This window comes from Cuculus canorus, chromosome 11 (genome assembly GCF_017976375.1).
Source record: "Cuculus canorus isolate bCucCan1 chromosome 11, bCucCan1.pri, whole genome shotgun sequence".
NCBI lineage: Eukaryota > Metazoa > Chordata > Aves > Cuculiformes > Cuculidae > Cuculus > Cuculus canorus.
Genome location: NC_071411.1, coordinates 7,963,741 through 7,983,052, shown reverse-complemented (window position 1 = coordinate 7,983,052; position 19,312 = coordinate 7,963,741). Strand labels below are relative to the sequence as shown.

The 19,312-nt window shown below is 42.3% G+C and overlaps 2 protein-coding genes across 2 annotated transcripts in view; one reads left to right on the top strand and one right to left on the bottom strand.

Annotated features, from left to right (window-relative positions):
- LOC104068063 (netrin-4-like) overlaps positions 1-9,082 on the bottom strand; it is a 49,258-nt gene extending 40,176 nt beyond the window's left edge. The window contains exons 1-2 of the mRNA XM_009570896.2: positions 7,905-9,082; positions 710-1,251 (exon numbers count right to left, since the gene is read on the bottom strand). Of these exons, the coding sequence (XP_009569191.2) occupies positions 710-1,251; positions 7,905-7,971 (609 nt within the window). The 5' untranslated portion in view covers positions 7,972-9,082. The remainder of the gene's footprint in view (positions 1-709; positions 1,252-7,904) is intronic.
- Positions 9,083-12,030: 2,948 nt separating this feature from the next.
- UROC1 (urocanate hydratase 1) overlaps positions 12,031-19,312 on the top strand; it is a 46,270-nt gene continuing 38,988 nt past the window's right edge. The window contains exons 1-2 of the mRNA XM_009570910.2: positions 12,031-12,325; positions 18,950-19,080. Of these exons, the coding sequence (XP_009569205.2) occupies positions 12,200-12,325; positions 18,950-19,080 (257 nt within the window). The 5' untranslated portion in view covers positions 12,031-12,199. The remainder of the gene's footprint in view (positions 12,326-18,949; positions 19,081-19,312) is intronic.

Below are 19,312 nucleotides of genomic sequence, written 5' to 3'. Positions count from 1 at the left end.
GGTTATAACTAAACTACCTGATTACTAAGCAGTCATTAATGTTCTTGTCAGAGGAATTTATCAGAATAACAATATGCTTGTTTTAAAAGAAAGCCACCTGCATATGTTTAGTAGCACATCAGAATATTCATACCAAGGGAGGACCTTTTTGCACAGTCAAATAGTGAAACCTGGCTGCTTATTTCCACTTCCAGATTCTAAATGGTTTCATTTGTGGCCTGGTGCAATCACAGCAGTCAGCCCCAGCAAGAAGAGTTACGTTAAATTTAGGGCAAGGATGTAGTTAAAAGTCATCCAATAACCTAGGCCTTTTTATATGGAGAAGAAAAAGAGAGACCATGCAATTCATGTCAACCTAAAGTAAGAAAATTGTTTAGATAAATCAGACTCTATAAATACGTATTTCCCTACATCTATTATGATGGAATTCCAGTTCAGTTATTGGTATCTGCAATGTAAAATTAGGCAATGTGAATTCTATCCTGTCCAGCTCTCGGAAGAGAAATTTGCTAAAGTATTTCCGTTCATTTTCATTGATATATCATTTGTCTTTTTCTTCCCCTATATTTTCTTAACACAAAGGCTTTGGGGATAGGCTATCTTTCTTAATTTATATACACACTATCTCTTTGAGCACATACTTTTAGATTTTCAGCCAGTCTTCAGCTGCTTCTCATTTAATTTAGTCCAAACCTCAGTTATCACTTACCTCTCCTCTGGTGCAGGGCATTGCATCTGAATATCTGGAAGTGCACATGGAGCCCTCCTCAATGAGATCATCCTGGAGCCCAAAAGTTGCTGTACAGTTGACAGAGAAATACTTATAGGGCCTCCAAGTCTTCCCGTAGTCCTGGGATCTTTCTAACACCATTGCAGCCGGACGAGGTGACTTGAATACAGCAATGACATGAGTCAGGTAGAATTCTGTTTCAAAGTCCAGTCTGATTTCTTCTCTGTGTACCCCTTGGGCAGACTGCCACCAGGAGATGGGGTTTGCAAAGAAATCATCTGTCATGTCAGCAGGAAGATGGGAGTTATCAGGCTGGTTGGCATTGCATTTGGTGCAGCGAGGCTGCCCACAGCCATGGGAGACCTGATGGAGCAGATTCTGGTCTGGGTAGAAACAGTACAGCTCTGTACTGTTCTGGCCACATGTGGTGAGAGTGACTGGCGTCCTCCCTGTTGCAAGGTTTCCCACGGGAGGGTTGCAAGAACGGCCACTACAGCGAAAGGCTCGTAGCCTCATGGGATCTGAAAGAGAGACAAAAGAAACACAATGAAGTAGAATTTCTCAAATAGTTCTCGGGCTGTAACACAGGGGAGCATGCAAACGTTTGGAGTCCTCATCCGGGGATTGACATCCAAAAGGACTCCTTCTAAGGAGAGCTGCTCCATCTTTTCACACAAAGTTTGGAGGGATTTTCTCAATAAATCTAGTCCTTGGTTTTGGTGCCTACTCAGAAATTGAGCTCTTTAGAGAAGTCATGCTTATGGTGCTCAACTGTGATTTCTGTTGAAAACGCAGTTGCGTCGGTCTATTGAAATTTGCATTTAACCACACAAATATTGTGTTTCTTTACTTTCACTGTATCAAAGCTCTGTATCTAAGGTCTGAATCTATTCAATGCATTTTTTTTTTTCCGATTGCTATCAGAAAGCAAAGTCAAACTGTACTATACACTGTAGATACATAAAGAAAACAGATGACTCCTGCCCAACAAATTATAGACGGTAATCACACCTCCAAACACGTAAAGAAAGCATGTCTTTCTCTAGCTCTATGGTTATGCATTACTGGCATAATTTTGAGAGGTACTGAATTTCTACTGCTCTTATTGAGATCACTCAGAGTCAAAACAAGTCTCTTTGTTTACAAATACCTTGACATTGAGATAGGTCACTATATTCTGTTTGCCAAATTTGCAAATACTGGCAAAAGTTTTGGTATCTTGTATCTATATATCTACTGATTTCTAAATTAAGAAAATGTAGGGATAACTAAAAAGTTGTCATGCTGTTTGGAAACCCGTAGTATCTTGTGACACTTGTGACACTTGTAACACAGTGACTGACACTGGGCAGTCCCAAAACTTTATTACCATACTGGAGAAAACTGTTTTTCTAATGACATACAATGTCCTCCTTGCAACTTAACAGTTTAGAAGGAGTTAAACACTGACCTTGCAAAGTCATAAATCTAATTCAAGAGGTCACAAGTCAGATGACTCAAAGTAAGTTCTACAGGAAATGACCATTCCAATGAAACATAGGATGACCGTAAACCCTGGGTACTCTAGGAGTGGTTCAGAGGTCAGCTATTAGTTCAACATTCTAGGTCAATTTTTAAAATCCCTACTTGGCTTATATTCAGCCTTTCCTCAGGCAAAATTAACTTTAAAATTAAGTCAGGTTAAAGAAAAGACTTTCTGTTTCAGCCTTATAAAAATAGTTAGATTACAAATGTAGTTGGGTGAAACAGATGCCACATTTTCAAGGTGAAAATATGTGTCCAGTGTGCATGGTTTTGAATTGCTTCTGTTCTTATTTCCTTAGTGACATTTCTGCACAGGCCAGAGAGAATGGCCAGAGATAAACATTGTTTTGGAAAACACCTCATGCATTTTGCTTCCCAGGACACAAAACAAAGTTGTTCTATGTCCACTGAGTCTCGATGACCAATGTGCGTGCCATTTTAGCTTACATACAGCATAAAGTAGTTTTAAGCTTCAGCTAGCATGGAAGTAAAACTAGTAAAAATGCTCTTGACTACTTTCAGAAACAGGTGGAAGGAAGCCATCTTCAAAGGAACTTGGGCTTAATGCGTGTCAGCCTTCAAGGCATTTTAAGCAGCAGTCTCAGGGAAAGAGGGGATGTCTGGAAACACAGTGGGTTTCCTCCTGGTGGAGGTTGTCTTCCACCAGTGGCCAGAATGGGCTGGCCAAGATTTTTATCAGTATCCCAGTGAAGTCCCAGGAGATTGGCAGAGCCTGGAGGGCAGCAGGACCTGAATTTCATGTGCTCAGATAGAATAGTCCTCAGATTGAAGGAATGAAAGCTGTCCCTCCTCAGTCCCACTACCACTCTGTGTGCCAGCACAGAGAAGAATTTTCATGAGAGAGAAGGAGTTGCAGAAGTAGCTGGAGAGGAAAGAAGGGAAGATGGGGATGTTTGGCTCTATCAGTTCTCTTTGCTCCCTAACTTCGACTGAGCAGATGATTCTCAGCACTACTGGAGATTCTCCACCAAGCCCTCACATCATCCTGACTGCTTGATGACGATTTTCTTTCTGGTTATGAACTTTTTATTCTATCTGATCCTGTTACAGTTATAGGAGAACACCAGGAACTTCAGAGATTTTATCTGGGAGGTTTCTTTCAATTTCTCTGAGCCTTTTTGTCCTGAGAAAGTACTCAGATTTCCACAAGAGATGTTTACAGTTTCCTTTTTGCAGAGCATCTGAAATTCCATATTTTTGTCTGCTCTGGAAGGTCAATTTCACTGAGTCATGCAGAAATCTTGAAGTAAAGACAAATCTGTCCTTGCAAGTCAGAAAAAATATAATAAGCCATACCTCAAGAATGTCTTTGCAAGGATCATTTAGGTTTACGTTCAAGTCCAAACTGTTTGGTAAAAACTACTAAAAATAAGAAAAGCACAGCAATTTCTGTGTTTAAAGTAGATTGGATATTAATTGATTTTGCTCAATGCTACAGAAATGTTTCTTCTTTGCTTCCAGAGAATTTAACTGGGGCTGGTCTTACAACTGAGCTTTGAACAAGCATTAGCTCTGACTAAGAGTCAGGTTACTTAGATTTGATTAAGAATGGATCCATGTTATAAATGCTATTGGATTATGGATACATATACCATGTAATTAAAAGGAAGTCCATCTCTATTGATGAATCACACCTCTGAAGCTTTCATAGGGGAAATGGGACGCTGAAGTTCTAAATGTAAGAAGATATACAAGGGAAACTTTGCAGATGAGAATGTGAGAAAGTAAAAACTGGAATATTTTTTAAGGGAATGGCTGCTTTTTTTATTTCCCATAAATAGGCTATTAGTCTTGTATTGAGTTTTTCAGTTGTTTTTATCTGAACTTGGAAAAGGAAGAAAAACGTGGTTGTTCTGAGCAACAGTCACAAGAAGCTTTATCTGCTCTGCCAGCCAGTGCAGGAACATCAATAAACAGTTCCTGTCTGAACTGCTGTGTCATTAGGAAAATGGGAGAAAAATAAAGTACAAATTAGCAGAAGGCAGTTTGAGAAGGAGAGAGACTGAAAAACAAAATCTGCAGTCGATTAAAAGCTTTGCATTTAAAGAAATCAATTGGCAGAGCAATGCTTGGCCACATGGATAGCGCAGCCTGTCTATCACTCACTAATTCTGTGGAAACAACAGGGAATGTTGAATCTGGAGAGCTAGGGGGGACTGCTGCAGAAGAGAAACAGCAGCCAGGCGAACAAACAACTTACCACAACTGCCAGGAGGACTCACTGAATAATTCATAAAGAACTAAACAGTTTGATTGTGCATGGGCACTGTATGTTATTGAAGTTGATTAGCTTTTACTCCATGGAGGATGGCTTGGCTCCATAAATGGTATGATTAATTTATTTGTTTGTTTTCTGGTCCCTCAGAGCTGTGCCACAAAGTGGCAGGTCAATGGCACATGCCGGGCACGTGTTATCACAACGGTGTTATCTGATGATTAGGGAACCATACAGTTCAAGGGAGGTCATACTATTGATATTCCTGGGACACCATTTCTAACAGACATCTCCTACTTCAGAGCCTCGTAATGCAACAGAACTTTGTAGGTATTAAATAAAAACAGGGTCAAGTTTTTTTAGGGTTTTTTTCACCCTTCATTGGGTACCCAACAGAAGAAAGATCACATGGCAACACAGTCAAAGCCCACTGATGTGACTGGAAAAATGGAAAAGTATTTTCTGAGTGATTGGAATTGGAATTTTTATTTCTCTTCCACATGCAAATTTATGATTTTGTGTGTTGAAGTCTTCCACAGGGAGATGGGAGAGTGAATTTTGCCATTCTGAGAAACACTAAAACCTCTGGTCTTTTCTTTTGATGGAACAGTTTCAGCATATATATCCAACCAGGATCTCGCTTGTTCTGGATCTGTTTAACCTTTTTCTTAATAACAAAAAACTTTAAAATGTTCTTTTAAAGCTAACCGAGTTGCTCAAGTTTTCATTAGTTAGACCTAGAACTTTACCCCGTAACGCTGGTTACAGCAGAAGTCCTCTATAGCTCTGCAATAAGTTTGACAAGTCCTCATCCATTTATGAGCAGCCCGATGTCCTTCTGTATTAAAACAGCCATCACAACTGCAGCTAATGAGCAAGCCTTCTATAAATACCTTAAAGGTGAAGTTCTGAATATGCTATGAAACTAACCTACCTCTACAACCTGCAGCACAGACAGAAGGAGAATAAATTCCCAGGTCCGGGCAATGTTCCACCATGACCGGTCGCAGTCTGCCTGCCCGCATCCCTCCTGGAACAAGGATGGGCTCTTCATTTGTACATGAGCTGAGTAACCTCCAACCAGAGGAAGCCAAACCCTGCTGACAACCAGCTCCTGCAATTGATTTTAAGCTTGGTGCTAGAAATGGCCATTTTTGAGCACAACCCACCTCCTTTTGGAGGGCTGCCATGGGAAGGGGTCTGGCCCGTGCACTGCTCCCCAGGGCGCTGCTGCTCTAGGTTGGGCTGGGCTGGCTGGGGCTGAAGCAAGAGCCCACACTGTTGTCAGTCCCGTTAACTGTCCCAATACGCAAGAGTTGTCAGACCACTGTAGAGTTTATTTGAGAGGAATAACACCCTCTGCCGCATGATACCAGGGTAAGGATCACCCAAGTGTCACATCTCTCAATATAAAACCTACGTGACTCCTCCAGCCTAACCACTAAGGGTTTTACTCCATCATTTGGTTTCACTTCTGACCAGGAGGGACCAACTAAAGGGCTGAAAAGGGAGTTTACTATATAGGCTAATAATGTTACATCAAAACCATACGTCCGTGTAGAACTCTACTCAGGAATAGGCTGAGACTTCCCAACAATTTTACACAGATTGACTAAACACAGTCCTTAGTCTGAACACTATCCTTAGTCTGAGCAATACTGACGAGTAAAGATTCAATGTTAATTCAAGATTTTCCTATTGCTTCCAAAAAAGCAAACAAACAAACAAAAAGAATTGAAAATGAAGAGGTAACCCTTGTGCTTTCACAGGCTGTTGGTTTGTGCAACCTTTTGACCAAGCAGTGTATATTTATTTAAAGTGACACTGAATCCTCAGCATCAACATCACTGTCCAATTATTTTGCTGTTATGTACTATGTCCTACACCATTGTTTTGAGTTACTTCTGCTCAATACAGAACACACTCACTCCCCTCAAACTCAGTTCCCAGGCAGTCAGCTGTGGGGTGCATTTCTTTGAAACTGATTTTCATTTTGTAAGCTGCATGTAGAGCAAATTTAGGCTATTTAGAACAGGCTGATTTCCGTAACTGTATCATTAACTTCGCAAGACATCTCCATAACCTTTCCGTGCTACTTATCAACATATGTGTCCTACAGGGAGAGTCCTAGCCTGGGAAACTAGTGAGTGCCCAAGATAAGACACTAAGAGGACCAAGGTACCATGTTCTCCTTCCACTCATTCCCTGTAATGTTGTTCAGCCAACCTTTTTCCCAAACAAATGATTGGATAATATGACAGGATGAGCTCTTTTCAGTTTTTAAGAAAATAACTCTTGCAGTTATGGAAATCTGATGTCTGTGTTATCAAAAAAGTTCTAGCTGGGGAATAACACGAGCTGAAACCACCTGATCTGCCTTTGACTTTACTGGAGCTTGCAGGGTGGCGCAACACTTCAATCGCTTTCAGATCACTGGGGGTAGAGTGTTGTTCCTGTCCTAATACTCTGAGCACACAGGTGAAATTTAAGCCACCGGTGTGCTTTCCTTTCCAGAAAGAGAAATCGCAAGCCAGTACCTCAAAGGAAAAGTCAGCAAGGATGTATTGTTGTTTTATCAATCCATATATTTATTTTTCTGACCTGATCTGCATAATTCATCCCTTTTATCCTTAAAGATGTATTAAACTACAGCAAGAAGAAAACAACCTAATGCTTTGCTTCCTTTCCCTTAAGGAATTTGTCTCCATCACAATCCAGGTATCTTTAGGACCCTATGAAAATACCATTACAACTGTATCATTCCTATATATGCTTCTTTGTACACTCACACACACACACACACAAGTAATCAGCTTCTCTTTCTGTCCTAATCCATTTTCTCTCTGTTGCTAATTTAATCCTATCCACTGCATGTTAACAATTAAGTCAGGGAACACAGTGAGTGAAAGCACTGCCTTGGATAAATCCACAGTAATTCCTAAGCACTCTGACTTTTAATGATGCAAAATGAAGTTAGCAAAGAATAATTCAGATTTCTGCAGTGATGCTGTCCTAGGATGTTGTCATTTCACTCTTGTCCTGCCTAGGAAGGCACTGTTTCTCCCTCAAAACAAATATCCAGCATATCTCAGTCCATCTATGTACTTCTTTCTCTCTTACTTTCTTTGGTTGACAAAAATAATATATTTTTTTTCTTTCAAGGCTGTATCAAACTGCACATACTATTATATGTCTTTGGGAGGAGGCTGAGCTATAAAGCTGTGTACTGCAGGGAATAAGAAGCACTTGTATACATTAACTAACACAGACTACTTGTAAAAATCCAATCTAAAATAAATATGCTGACATACTTTTTTAACAAACAGACCTGATTTCTACCCCCTTTCCCCTTGGTAAACTCAGGATATTATCCTAATTGTTTAATGAATGGCAAAATTGATTTATTTTGCTTACCTGCTTCCCCATGGCCAGAAATAAAATATTCCAAGAACACAATCAGCATGATGCCTTTATGCTGCATGGCTGTCAGTAAAATATCTGTCCTCAGTGAAGCAAAAAAAGAGCTGCAGTAATCTACAGGTTTGGAGTTTGCATGGCTTTTCTGGATTTTCTTTTTTCCTTCCTGCTCACCTTCCTCTCAGGGTAGGGGTCAAGGCTGTTCTCTCATTCTTTTTGCTCTCATCTGGGTCCAGAGGTGGGTTCTGGTTGTTGGGTTGTTTGGTTTTTTTTTTTTTCCCAGGGATGCCTTCTGGGTGTCACCCGTACATTGCTTCCAATAAATAAATAAATAACACGGATTTTCTGTCTTTACTCCTCTCCATGTAGCAAACCAGGGAGGGTCACAGCCCTGACGCAGCCCCTCGGATGCACCATCGAGAACTGATGCGACGCGTACAGCTCCGTCCGCTCCCGTCCTTCGCGGCTTGGTCGGATGCTATTTCCGAACTTTCCTTTCTGCTCCTCGCTTTTGCTGGAGCTTCGTTCTGGCTGTGCCTGGCTTTCCCCTGGGCACCCGGGATAGCGCCGGGGTGCGGGCAGCCTGAACCCCGCTTTGTTGCAGCTGCCCCCGCACCTTCTTTCCCTTTGCTCCCCGCAGCAGAGGGTCATAAGAAGAGATGATGAGAAGCAAGTGCTTTCTCGGCTCTTCTCTCTTTTTATTTTGGTTTATTCTAATTCGATTTCCCTCCTCCCCCCGCTGTCACGGAAGCCACTTCTCCCCCACCTCCAAGGGATTTGCTTCACACAGCGAGCGCCAGGGGATCAGAGCGAAAAACAAACCCCAGGCCAGCTCGGCTCTGCCGCTCCTGCTGCCCGCGCTCAGCGGCGGCTCCCGGCGACGGGCACGGGCTGCGCTGCCATGCCCAGCGCCCGGCGAGACGGGGGCAAGGGGGGCGATCGCAGGATCCTTTCTCCCTCCCGCTACAGCGAGATTCGGGCCGGGGGCTCCTTCCTTCGCGGGGGCTGCGGAGTTATCGACAAGTTCTGTCTCTGCCTCCCTCTCAGCCTCCAGCGCATCTCCCAGTCCTAGCTGGGCAGTCCTCCTCTCTGGTCCTCTCTGGCTGCAAAGGGGATTATTATAACATGTGATCTTCTTCCTGTTCTTTACATGTGTGCCTTTTCATTTTTTTTTTCCTTTTAGAGTGGAGGAGGATGGGTGGGTCCCGCACCTCCGCGCCGGCTGCGCTGCTCCTTCTCGCGCTGAGATGCGGCGGTGTTGGGCGGCAGCGCCTTCTGCCCGGGAGCCGGGGCGGGGTGCGCGCATTTCTCTGGGTGCGCGCATTTGTATGTGTGTGCATTTGTGTGTATGCATTTGTGTGTGTGCACTTGTGCGTGTGCATTTGTGTGTCTGTGCATTTGTGTGCTGCACATTTGTATGTGTGTGTGTGCATTTGTATGCATATGCATTTGTGTGTGCATGTGCATTTGTGTGTGTATTTGTGTGCATTTGTATCTGTGTGCATTTGTGTGCGTATGCATCTGCATGTATGTGTGCACTTGTGCATGTGCATTTGTGTGCTGCACATTTGTATGTGTGTGCATTTGTGTGCATATGCATTTGTGTGTGCATATGCATTTGTGTGTGCATTTGTGTGCATATGCATTTGTGTGTGTGTGTATTTGTGTGCATTTGTATCTGTGTGCATTTGTGCATGTGTTTGTGTGTGCATTTGTGTGCACTTGTGTGCATATGCATTTGTGTGTGTGCACTTGTGCATGTGCATTTGTGTGTGTGTGCATTTGTGTGCTGTGCATTTGTGTGTGTGTGCACTTGTGCATATGCATTTGTGCATGTGCATTTCTGTGTGCATGCGCATTTGCATATGTGCCTGTTCATTTGGGTGTGCATTTGTATATGTGTGCATGTTTGTGTGCGTGCGCATTTGTGTGTGAGTGGTTTCATATATGTGTGTGCATATTTGTATGTGCGCTTGTGCATTTGTGTGTGCTGGTGTGCGTGTGTGGTTTTGTGCATGTGTGCTTGCGTGTGTGTTTGCGTGTGCACATTTGTATATGTGTGCGTGCCTGTGTTTGTGCCCATGTGTGTGGTTTTGTGCATGTGTGTGTTTGTGTGCGTTTGTGTCTGTGTGCATGTTTGTGTTTGTGTGCCTGTGTCCGCGTGTGTGTGTCCTTCTGTATGTGTGTCTGTGCTTGTGGCCGTGTTGGTGCCCGTGTGCGGGCGTGTTGGTGCCCGCTGTGGCGCAGCACCCTCTGCCAGCCCGCTGAGCACACGGCACCTGCCGTGCAGCGGGACACAGCCCCTGCCCGCGCACCCAGAAAGCAGCCCCAGGGCCTGGGGGGGGTGAGCAGAGTAGCCTTGGGTTTTGCCTTAGGTTTGGCTCACACGGTGTACAAACAGGTTTAGGGATTTGTGACTTCCCAGAGAAGTTGGGGTGTCTCCTTGGCACCACCGACACACCTGCCTGCCCCAGCCGACACAGGGCATGACCCTGGAGTCAGATTTGCTCAGATAACTCCAACACAAAGCTCCCCGGGACCAAGAATGGCACCAGTTTGCAGCTATCGGGGTGGAAGTGTTCAGCCCTAGAAATAATTTTATTTCAGGGAGTGAGTTCCCTCCACCAGCCCTCATTCTCTGTCTTCAGCTTTCATGGCAGTGTAGTGCCATTCACTGCTTCTTGATGTCGCAGCAGGAAGCAGGTCTGATGGGAACCCAAAAGAAGACGAGGTTATTCTTGTGCCCATGTGTGCACAGGATCAGACTTTAGAGGGATTTGGAGAATGTGGGTCACACAGAGAAGAAAAGGAGATTTATTTTCCTTTGGGTTGTTTATAAAAGGCAGGGTTATTTAGCCAGGTTTTGGGGTAGAATTTTCTGACGTCACCCTTATTTTCTCTTTTCATATGTTTTTAAAAAGAAAACCCGATAGAAAATTTAAAAATATGAAGGAGGTTTTTTCCTCGCCTTTTTGTCATTACCTTCTGTTTGAAAACAGCTAATATACTGTATAATTGCACACCAAAGTTCTGCCATAAATGACAGTTAAAATCCTTCAGAGGGTTTGAGTCTGCCGTGCGCTCAGCTCCCCTGGGACATTCAGAGTTCTTTCAACTCAAGCATCTCCGGGGGGAGCTGGGGATGTGCAGTATGTCCTAGAGCTAAAGCCAATGTGACATTAATGAGATGCTGTCATTTAATAATTGTGCTTTGTTGTCATTGCTTGTTGATTGCTGGTTTTGTGGGAAAATGCAGTATTATATTATTCCTAGGTTTTAGGCTCATTCCTAACTGAAATGTTTCTCCCAGTTAATTTCACCAGGCTTAAATGGTGGGACTTGAGAAAAGTCTGTGTCCATGAATTGTAGTAGACATAATAAAGGTCAAAAAGCTTATGTATAATTTGAACAACTCAAAACGGAGAGCAAAGTTTGCGTTACACTGTGAGTGGAAAGTCAGAGCCAAGTATGTTCATTTACTTGTGATGGCTGGATGGCAGTGCCGTAAGACTTTCTAGTTGTTGTTGACTGTGGGATATAAAAGTGACTTAGAACTGAAAGCCTTAATTCTTCCTCCCAATTATTGCCTATCTTGAGAACACCACTGCCTGTGCTAATGAGTACATTTCCAGTTTCATACTACAAAAATCCTTTCATGCCTGTGAGATAAGAGGCGCAAACACCTGAAGAGGAAATTTTGCTGTTAGCATTGACCACCACTGTTGTCTAAAAACAAATAGATGAGATCTGAGGAACAGCCCATACCTAGAGGTGACAAACAGAGAATGCTCATCGTAGCTGAATAGTATGTATGAACAGTGACGTGAATAATAATGACTAACTTCACTCGGCTTCTAAACCATAGAAATGTAAATGCACAATACTTGAGGTCTTAGGCCAGGTTCATGCTCCAGACCATGAGCCTTGGTAGGACATTGGGGGAATCCGATGATTTGGAAAGTGTCTGAGTTTGCTCTCGTGGCTGAGGGCAGCACCAGCTGACAAAGCACCCAAAGAATAAACAGCCGAACTGTGAATCATTTATTTTGGGGGAGGAGGGAGAGCCAATGGCATGGCACAGTGGGAGGAGGTGTGTCACCTATCCCACCTGCCCTCTCTGCTTGACAGGCCTCTTTGCAAAAGTCAGAGAACAGGCTGTCCTCTTTGAGATCACCCCAGAGTGGCGGTACATCTCAATCGCTTAGCTTCTTCCTTGCCTGCACTCTTCGTTCCCCATTCCTTGTATCTCTCCAATTTGTCTTGCCTTTCCTCCTGCTATTTCCTCAGCAGGTATGAACAGCCTGAAGGAAATCTGTCGTGGCCTTCCTCTCTACCCTTTACCTGAAAATAAAGGGCGGAGGAAAGGAATACCCCATGCGCCTGTGAGAACTCCAAATCTCACTGTTCAGGAGAAAAAGGTAACGTGGGATTTCACAGGGTCTTCTTTTCAGATAAATGCAGCTCGGGGCAGCAGACCTGATTGGCTCAAATGCTTTTCTGAGCGTGCACCTAACTTTGTGGCAAATGTAATTCCTTGGTGTTATAATTTCAGGGGGTAACGGGGCAAAGTGCTGGAAACTCCTCTGCTTGCTTTCTTTCTTCCTCCCCAAGAGATAAGCATATTGATATGACAGAGATTTGCTGCACAACAGCTTCCATGATTTTAATTGGCTAAACAAGAGGCATGAGACTTCAATGCTGTCAATCCAGCATTGTTCCTTGGAGATGAATTTATGAATGCTGTTGCAACAACACTGCATATGTATGGGAGTGAAAGCTTACCTCTCAAAAGCAATAAACATCAGATGTGGTGAATTAACAACATGGTACAAGCTACACATCTGTGTATTTGCATAAAAGATCCAAAGATAATTTATTTTAACCAGCAGTCTGAGCGTCCTGGAATTTAGGCAAGTTCATAGGGAGTTGAGTTAATTATTTGTCTTTAGTTGTGTAATTATTTTTCTGTCTCTTTGTTTGAATAGTCTACATACACACTAAAGTAATCATTGCATTATTTCATGTTAGAGATTAAGAAAACATCAACAGAAAACAATGGTCAGTGGGTGAAGATCCTTAGGAATTTGTATGGGAGATGATACGATGAGTTCCTTAGTTTGAAAGTCTATGCTTCGTCACACATAACATCACTTATAATGTGATATTCTGGTCAGAACACAGAGGTTCCTTCCCTGCTAACACATTGCATGCAACTTCCTTGCCTTCATGGGAGTTGCCCACTGGCATTGGTGGCCAAATTCTTTATTAAATTCTTTCAAAGCCAACTTCCGCAAGCAGAGGAAAGCCTAGCTGAAGGGTAGAAAGGGGAACAGTTGTGAGATATCCAAAGAGGATATGCTGCAATGTCAGAAACATTCATGGCTGAGGCATCCTGACTGAGCCTGGGACAGCTCAGACGTGGAAGTGTGGCTCCTAGATGTGCAGAAGGGACTGTGGTGATGGCTGTGAAGATAGAGGAGCAGGGAGTGAACTCCTCTGCATGACAGAACATTGCAAATCATCTCCATTTTATTCCTTGTTTTTGCTAAATCTCTTTTGCCCAGAAGTCTACAATAGCATGAAGGAGTCTATGATGCAGGAGAGGAGATGGTACCTCTCGAAAGAGTGCCAAAACTTACTGCTTAGCTGGGAGAGAAGGGTAATGACTGAGTCCTCACTCCCTATCTCTAGAACTATCTCTAGAAACAGAGAGAGTTTTCTGCCACCTTTAAGTGTTGCAAGATGGCAGTAGACTGATTTTCTAGTCCCAGTTTACTAACATCCTGCCCTCATCTCTCCTTCTTATCTGTCACATGTGATAAGAGGTCATGCTAGCTGTTTTTTTATTAGAATGTTAAAGTTTTAAAAGCTTCCTCTCTGATTCATTTCACTCTTAATCTCCACCTTAAACTCTCAACAGGGCCATAGGCTCAGCTGGTATTTACTTTATATATGAAAGGTCAATTCTCTTTTTCTTTAAGAGGTGTTCCATGCTTAGAAAAGCATGTAGAAAGGCAACTATAGAGAAGGCTGTCTGTTCTACAAGGTGTTTTTTAAGTCCTGAGACAGGCTTCCAGTTTTTGTCGGTAGTGTGTAATGCTGAGCACGTTGCGAAGCTTGTCTTTATGTATGACATTGTGGTCATTTTCTAATTGAAGTAGTCGGAGGAAGCTTTGCAGAATTGAAGTTAATAATGGTCTGCTAATTTCCTCAGGACTTGTCACTCTGTTCATATGCCTTCATTCCAGTTTTAGACTTTACTACAATTATAAACATTAGCACTACCAACATTTTATTTTCTTGGATCTCCTTTCGTGGTTATATTAGAAATCCTGTAAGTGAGATTTATAAAGTTCTGTGTGTTTTCAGACTTGCTGAAGAGGTATATAATTCTTCCTATCAGACAAACTTTACTCTCCTTGAATAAATCAAGCCATTTCTCCAAACTGGTTCTGTTTATATGTTTCCTGAGTTCTCTTCCTTAGGCATTCTTCGCCTGAGGCCTGAAACAGTCACATCCTCTCTCTTTCCCTCTACAGCTGAGGAAATCCTAGCTTTCTGTTTCTCAGCATCTGTAGCTTCATGTAAATATGCTACAAAGAAATTACCTCTAAAATCTTTTGTATAGCGTGTCCTTTGCAGAACAAAGGTTGCACGCTCAATACTCATTGACAATCCAGTAAAGCTGCTGCAACTTGGGAAGAAGGTACACTTCTCAGTGTTGCTCAGAATCAAAAAAGGTATGTCTTTACTGATACAGCAGTTCCTTACATATCTTAAGAGGCAAGTCATGTTACAGTCTTCCTGCAACCCCAGCGTGATCATCTGTTATCAGTATCATTTGTGTTTCTGTAATAGGGCTCTGAAGGCACTAATAGACCTTAATGACTCTGATGAGTCTCACCAGAGATCTGCCCACACCCTCTGCCCATAGCCTTATGGGCTCCATTTAAGCTCAGGGCTGAGGCTTTGCTCCTCTCTGTTAGAGAGGTGTCTGGTCTCAGTTTTGCTGCAGCGTGTCCCTATGCCCGCTCATGGATGTTACTGGTCTGATCTCCAGACTGTGGGTTGATTTGCCACTATGAACCTTCCTGGTGATTTCTGGGCCCTATCTCTCTGGAGTAGCTTGGCTTCAGACTTGCACTTTGCCATGATCTTGCTTGGTGATCTGGACTCCTGGTGGAGCCTGGCTGCCATCCATGTGCTTCCCTGCTCATCTCCCTCAGGGGCTATGAGGCTGGACCCTAGCAGGTGAGGTGCCTTCTGCTGGCTGTGTTACTTGGGTTGATTCCCTATCCCTTAGGGAGCATTTGGGCTGTGTTGCTTTATGACATTCTGGTATGAAGAGCTGAAAGCTGGAGCTGGTAAAGTTACTTAGCACACCAAGCTCTCGTTGAACTTTCTGGAGAAGCAGTAGGACATTGTATCTTAATGATTGCTTTACACATGCAGGAATGAGGTCACTTTTAAAAGTTTCTGTGCACTGGGAAGGCCAGCCTGCTGACTCCTGTTTTGGACCATTTGGATGGTGAAGAACTTGGTTAAACTTTCACAGCTCGTGGGGCGTTTACAGCAATGGCCAGTCAGAAATCACCGTGTTTACCTCTCAACTGAGCTGATTTAAACTGCGGCCTCTTGGGAAGAATAATACATGAAATAGCAGCCTTGCTTTTACAGTTGCTGTTTGGAGAATAATGCTACCAAAGACTCTGGATCTAGATATCATCACGTAGAAGATGGGAAGTGGGAGGTGAGCAACATCTCCACAGGGAAAGGGCAAAACTAAGAAGTAACTCTTGTAGAGTTAAGCTAGTCACTTCCTCAGAGAGACTACGGATCTTGGTGTTTGAGTGTCTCAAGATCCTTACACTGGAATTCCTGATGATCTTGTTAGAAAAGGGAAATGAATGCCATTCCTTCTGAAGAGGCACTGGCTCTTCAACAAACACTACTTAACAATGACGACTGGTGTACTTGATTTCTCAAGTGAACCCCACAACAAAGGTATTTACATTGGAGCAGGATTTCATGTGTTCTTTTGAGTACATTTTGTTGACATTAAGAGGTCTGAATCTTGGTTAAATAGCAGCAGGTTCATGTTTTGCTGTGTAAATGCCAGTGAAGACGAAAAGACACCCTACTAGTGACTAGAGCTTAAACACAAGAAGTTCTGCCTGGCAGATCTAAGAGGAAGACTTTGCATCTGATGCTTGCATTGCACTGAGCTGAAGTGAATCAGTACCTCAGAAAATTCACAGTGGATTTTTCAAAGTAACTTAACAAACTTGGGAGTATAAATACCATTGATTTTTGTCATTTTAAGACACCAGTGAAACCTGGATATTGTTTTTTCAGAGAAGCTGAGCACATGCAGCTTAAGGTGCCAGTGGAAGTTAAAAAAAGGAAGACTATCTAAACATAAAATGCACAATTCTAATATTCAGAAAGCAATACATTGGTTATAGGTAAAATCTATCCTGCTTAAAGGTCAGAATACTGTTTTATATGGTGCTTTAATAAAATATAAAGAATAGCATCCTTGTGTTGCCTTTCCACAAAAGCATGATGATCAGCATATTTGAATTTACTCCTCGAGTGCCTTTCTCAGGCTATTCACTTTATAGCTCAATAATGAATATGCAAAATTCTCCCCAATGCACATGACAATTGCCCTTTCATAAAGCGGGCAGGCTCAATCTAAGCAATTTTAAGAGCTCCAGATCTCCTATTAAGAGTCTGTTTCAGAATCTCTTTAATTTAAATTTTTCCCATTTCAGGACTACATTTTTTATGGCTAATTCAAAACCATTTTTCTTCTTCCAGCATATCTCTGCTTTGACTTATTCTGCGGTCAGACAGCAATCAAGTGTTACCTTTGTTCAGTTAAGCTAAAGAAGCCACAGTCTTAGTCCTCTTTTATAAAATCAGACCTCTATTGTCTGGGCAACCAAGGCATCCATCCCACCTTTCATGTAACATCCAAGTTCATGTTTCATTAATGTTTGCATCATCAAAATTCAGACTTCTGCTAATGTGTAACATTAACAGGCTAGATGCTCAGTCTAAGTGAGTTAATTTGAAAATCCAAATAGATTTTGCTTTTCTTACAGCAAAGAAAAATATTTACCCATCAGTTTCATTGTAATACAAATGATATATTTATTGAAGACTGGGTGATCCCTGCCAAACTGAGAGTAAAATGTTCATCCTGATAGTTCTCTAATTCTCCCAAATGTGGCAATTTTTTCCTCTTGATTTTATTCTTGCTTTCTTAGATCTAGAACACACAGTGATGGCTGCTTGCTTCTGAGATTGACTTTGAAAACCCCCACATATTTTGTCATGGTGTGGATATAGCTGGGATTTTTGTGTTTATTAATAACATGCCCTTGAAAAATGATTGCTTATCTAACTGAAGAAAAATAAGGTGGTATTTGAGGATGGAATTTACATTTGCTCGTCTGGTAAATAGGTTTTCCCCCTTGACGTTCTCTGTGTGCAATGGCAAATCTAATTTGTAGGGCTTTACTGGTCTGATCTTCAGCTGGTGTAAATCACTATAGTTTCCCTGATCTGAAAGGGTGTGACCGGTATGCCTGTTCAGTAGCAAGTATGCTAACAAGAACCTCTCTTGGTATGGGACATTGCTAGATTTAGAGATATTGTTCTTTCGGTCTGCTCTAAGGTATGTGAGACCAAAGTGCTCAGACGAAGGGACTGGAGAGCTCTAGCTATAAAAGCCAGCCATAGTCATGTTGAATGAGAAGGTTTATTATAGAGTTGAGGGCTTTACAGAGGTCTTCAGGGCTCTTACCAAGACGGATGTTCATGATACATAGATTGGATGGCTCTAGGTGCCTTTCTTCTTAGATAACCATTTCCTGTACTACAGCACACCCCTTTGCTTCCTCCAGAAAATTCCTGCTTCTAGAACACTTCCAACTGCCAACAGCAGATGTCACAAACACAGGGTGTCCTTGCTATGGTCAGCCTTCTCTGAAACTGGGGTTATCGGGTTGTTTTGTAGGCTGTCACCAGATTTAGAAGCGATTTTGATCACTTTCTGTCCTTTCCACAGCCTTTAAATATCATCCTAAAGAAGATAGGAAATTCCGTATGATTTGTGAATCTCTACAACTAAAGGCGATTTGAATAGTGTCACCATTTCTCAGGGAACTTGGAAGTTCTTGTAGCATCTTTGCGTGAAATTGGATTTTAAAGATCACAAAATCTTTATCCTCGTTATGGTTTTAATCAAATGGAACATGGAATACAGAGACATCACTTAACAGACTGTTACCATAGATAGTGATTTACTTATGGTTTCTTTCATCCAAAAGGACATACTGTACTTTGCAAACCATGGGTAATGTCTTTGAAACCAATAGAGAGTATAAGCCACGTAGTATCATCTGCAGAATTTAATTCAGTGCCTAGTAATGCCTTTAGCTAATTTGGAAGCAATACATATAGCATCAATAAAATAATGTAAACCACCACTCTCTGCAATACATTAGGCTGCTAAACGTAGTGAATTTCTACTAAAACTTAGCCCAGGAACATCTTCATCTGGAAGTATGTCACACAGCTCAGGGCCAAGATCCCGTTTTGAATGGTAAGTACAGTAGGGTCTTTGGTGTCTTTAGGGTTCAGGGTCTCAGACCAAGGATTTCTGAAGAATGTTTTTCTTGGTAGTCCAGTGCCCCCTAGCACTCTGAGAGGGAATTTGTCCGTGTCTGATATTGATAGTACTGAACACTACTCCAATCCTCAAGGTATCTCCATGCAGATTTGGGGTGGGTGGGAAGGGGAGGGTTACATGCATAGAGCAATTGAATCTACAAGGGAAGATGCAGATGGAAACATTTCAATAGAAAAGCAGGAATGGCGCTCCCCTGGTGTGAACTTGGCCTTTTAAATTGGGTCATCCTTGTGATAGCTTAGACAGGCTTCCAGATGAGTCTGATTGAAGTTCAGAGCACTCTCACCTTCATTTTTCTTTTACATCTATCTTTGTGTCTCTCTTGGGTTGTTTTTGGCAGCTGGCTTTGCGCAATGCCTTGCGTTATTTTCCGCCTGAAATACAAAAGAAGCTGGTGCTGGAATTTGCTGAAGAACTCCGGCTCTATGGCCATATCTATATGTACAGATTCTTTCCAGATATTGAGATGAGGTAAGGATTGGATGGTTCACATTGCATTTGGCTGCCATTTGTTTACCAGCTTTCACCTCTAAAACTGAACTTCAAATAGCTGCATTACTGTGTCCTAATTTACCTCTTGTACAAGTCATAAGGTATTAATGAAGTGCATAACCTGAACAAATTGCATGTTCTGTGTATCATTACATAGCAGTGGCTTCATTTCCAACACGAGATACTGCATGTTTTGGAATGCTTTTCTCTA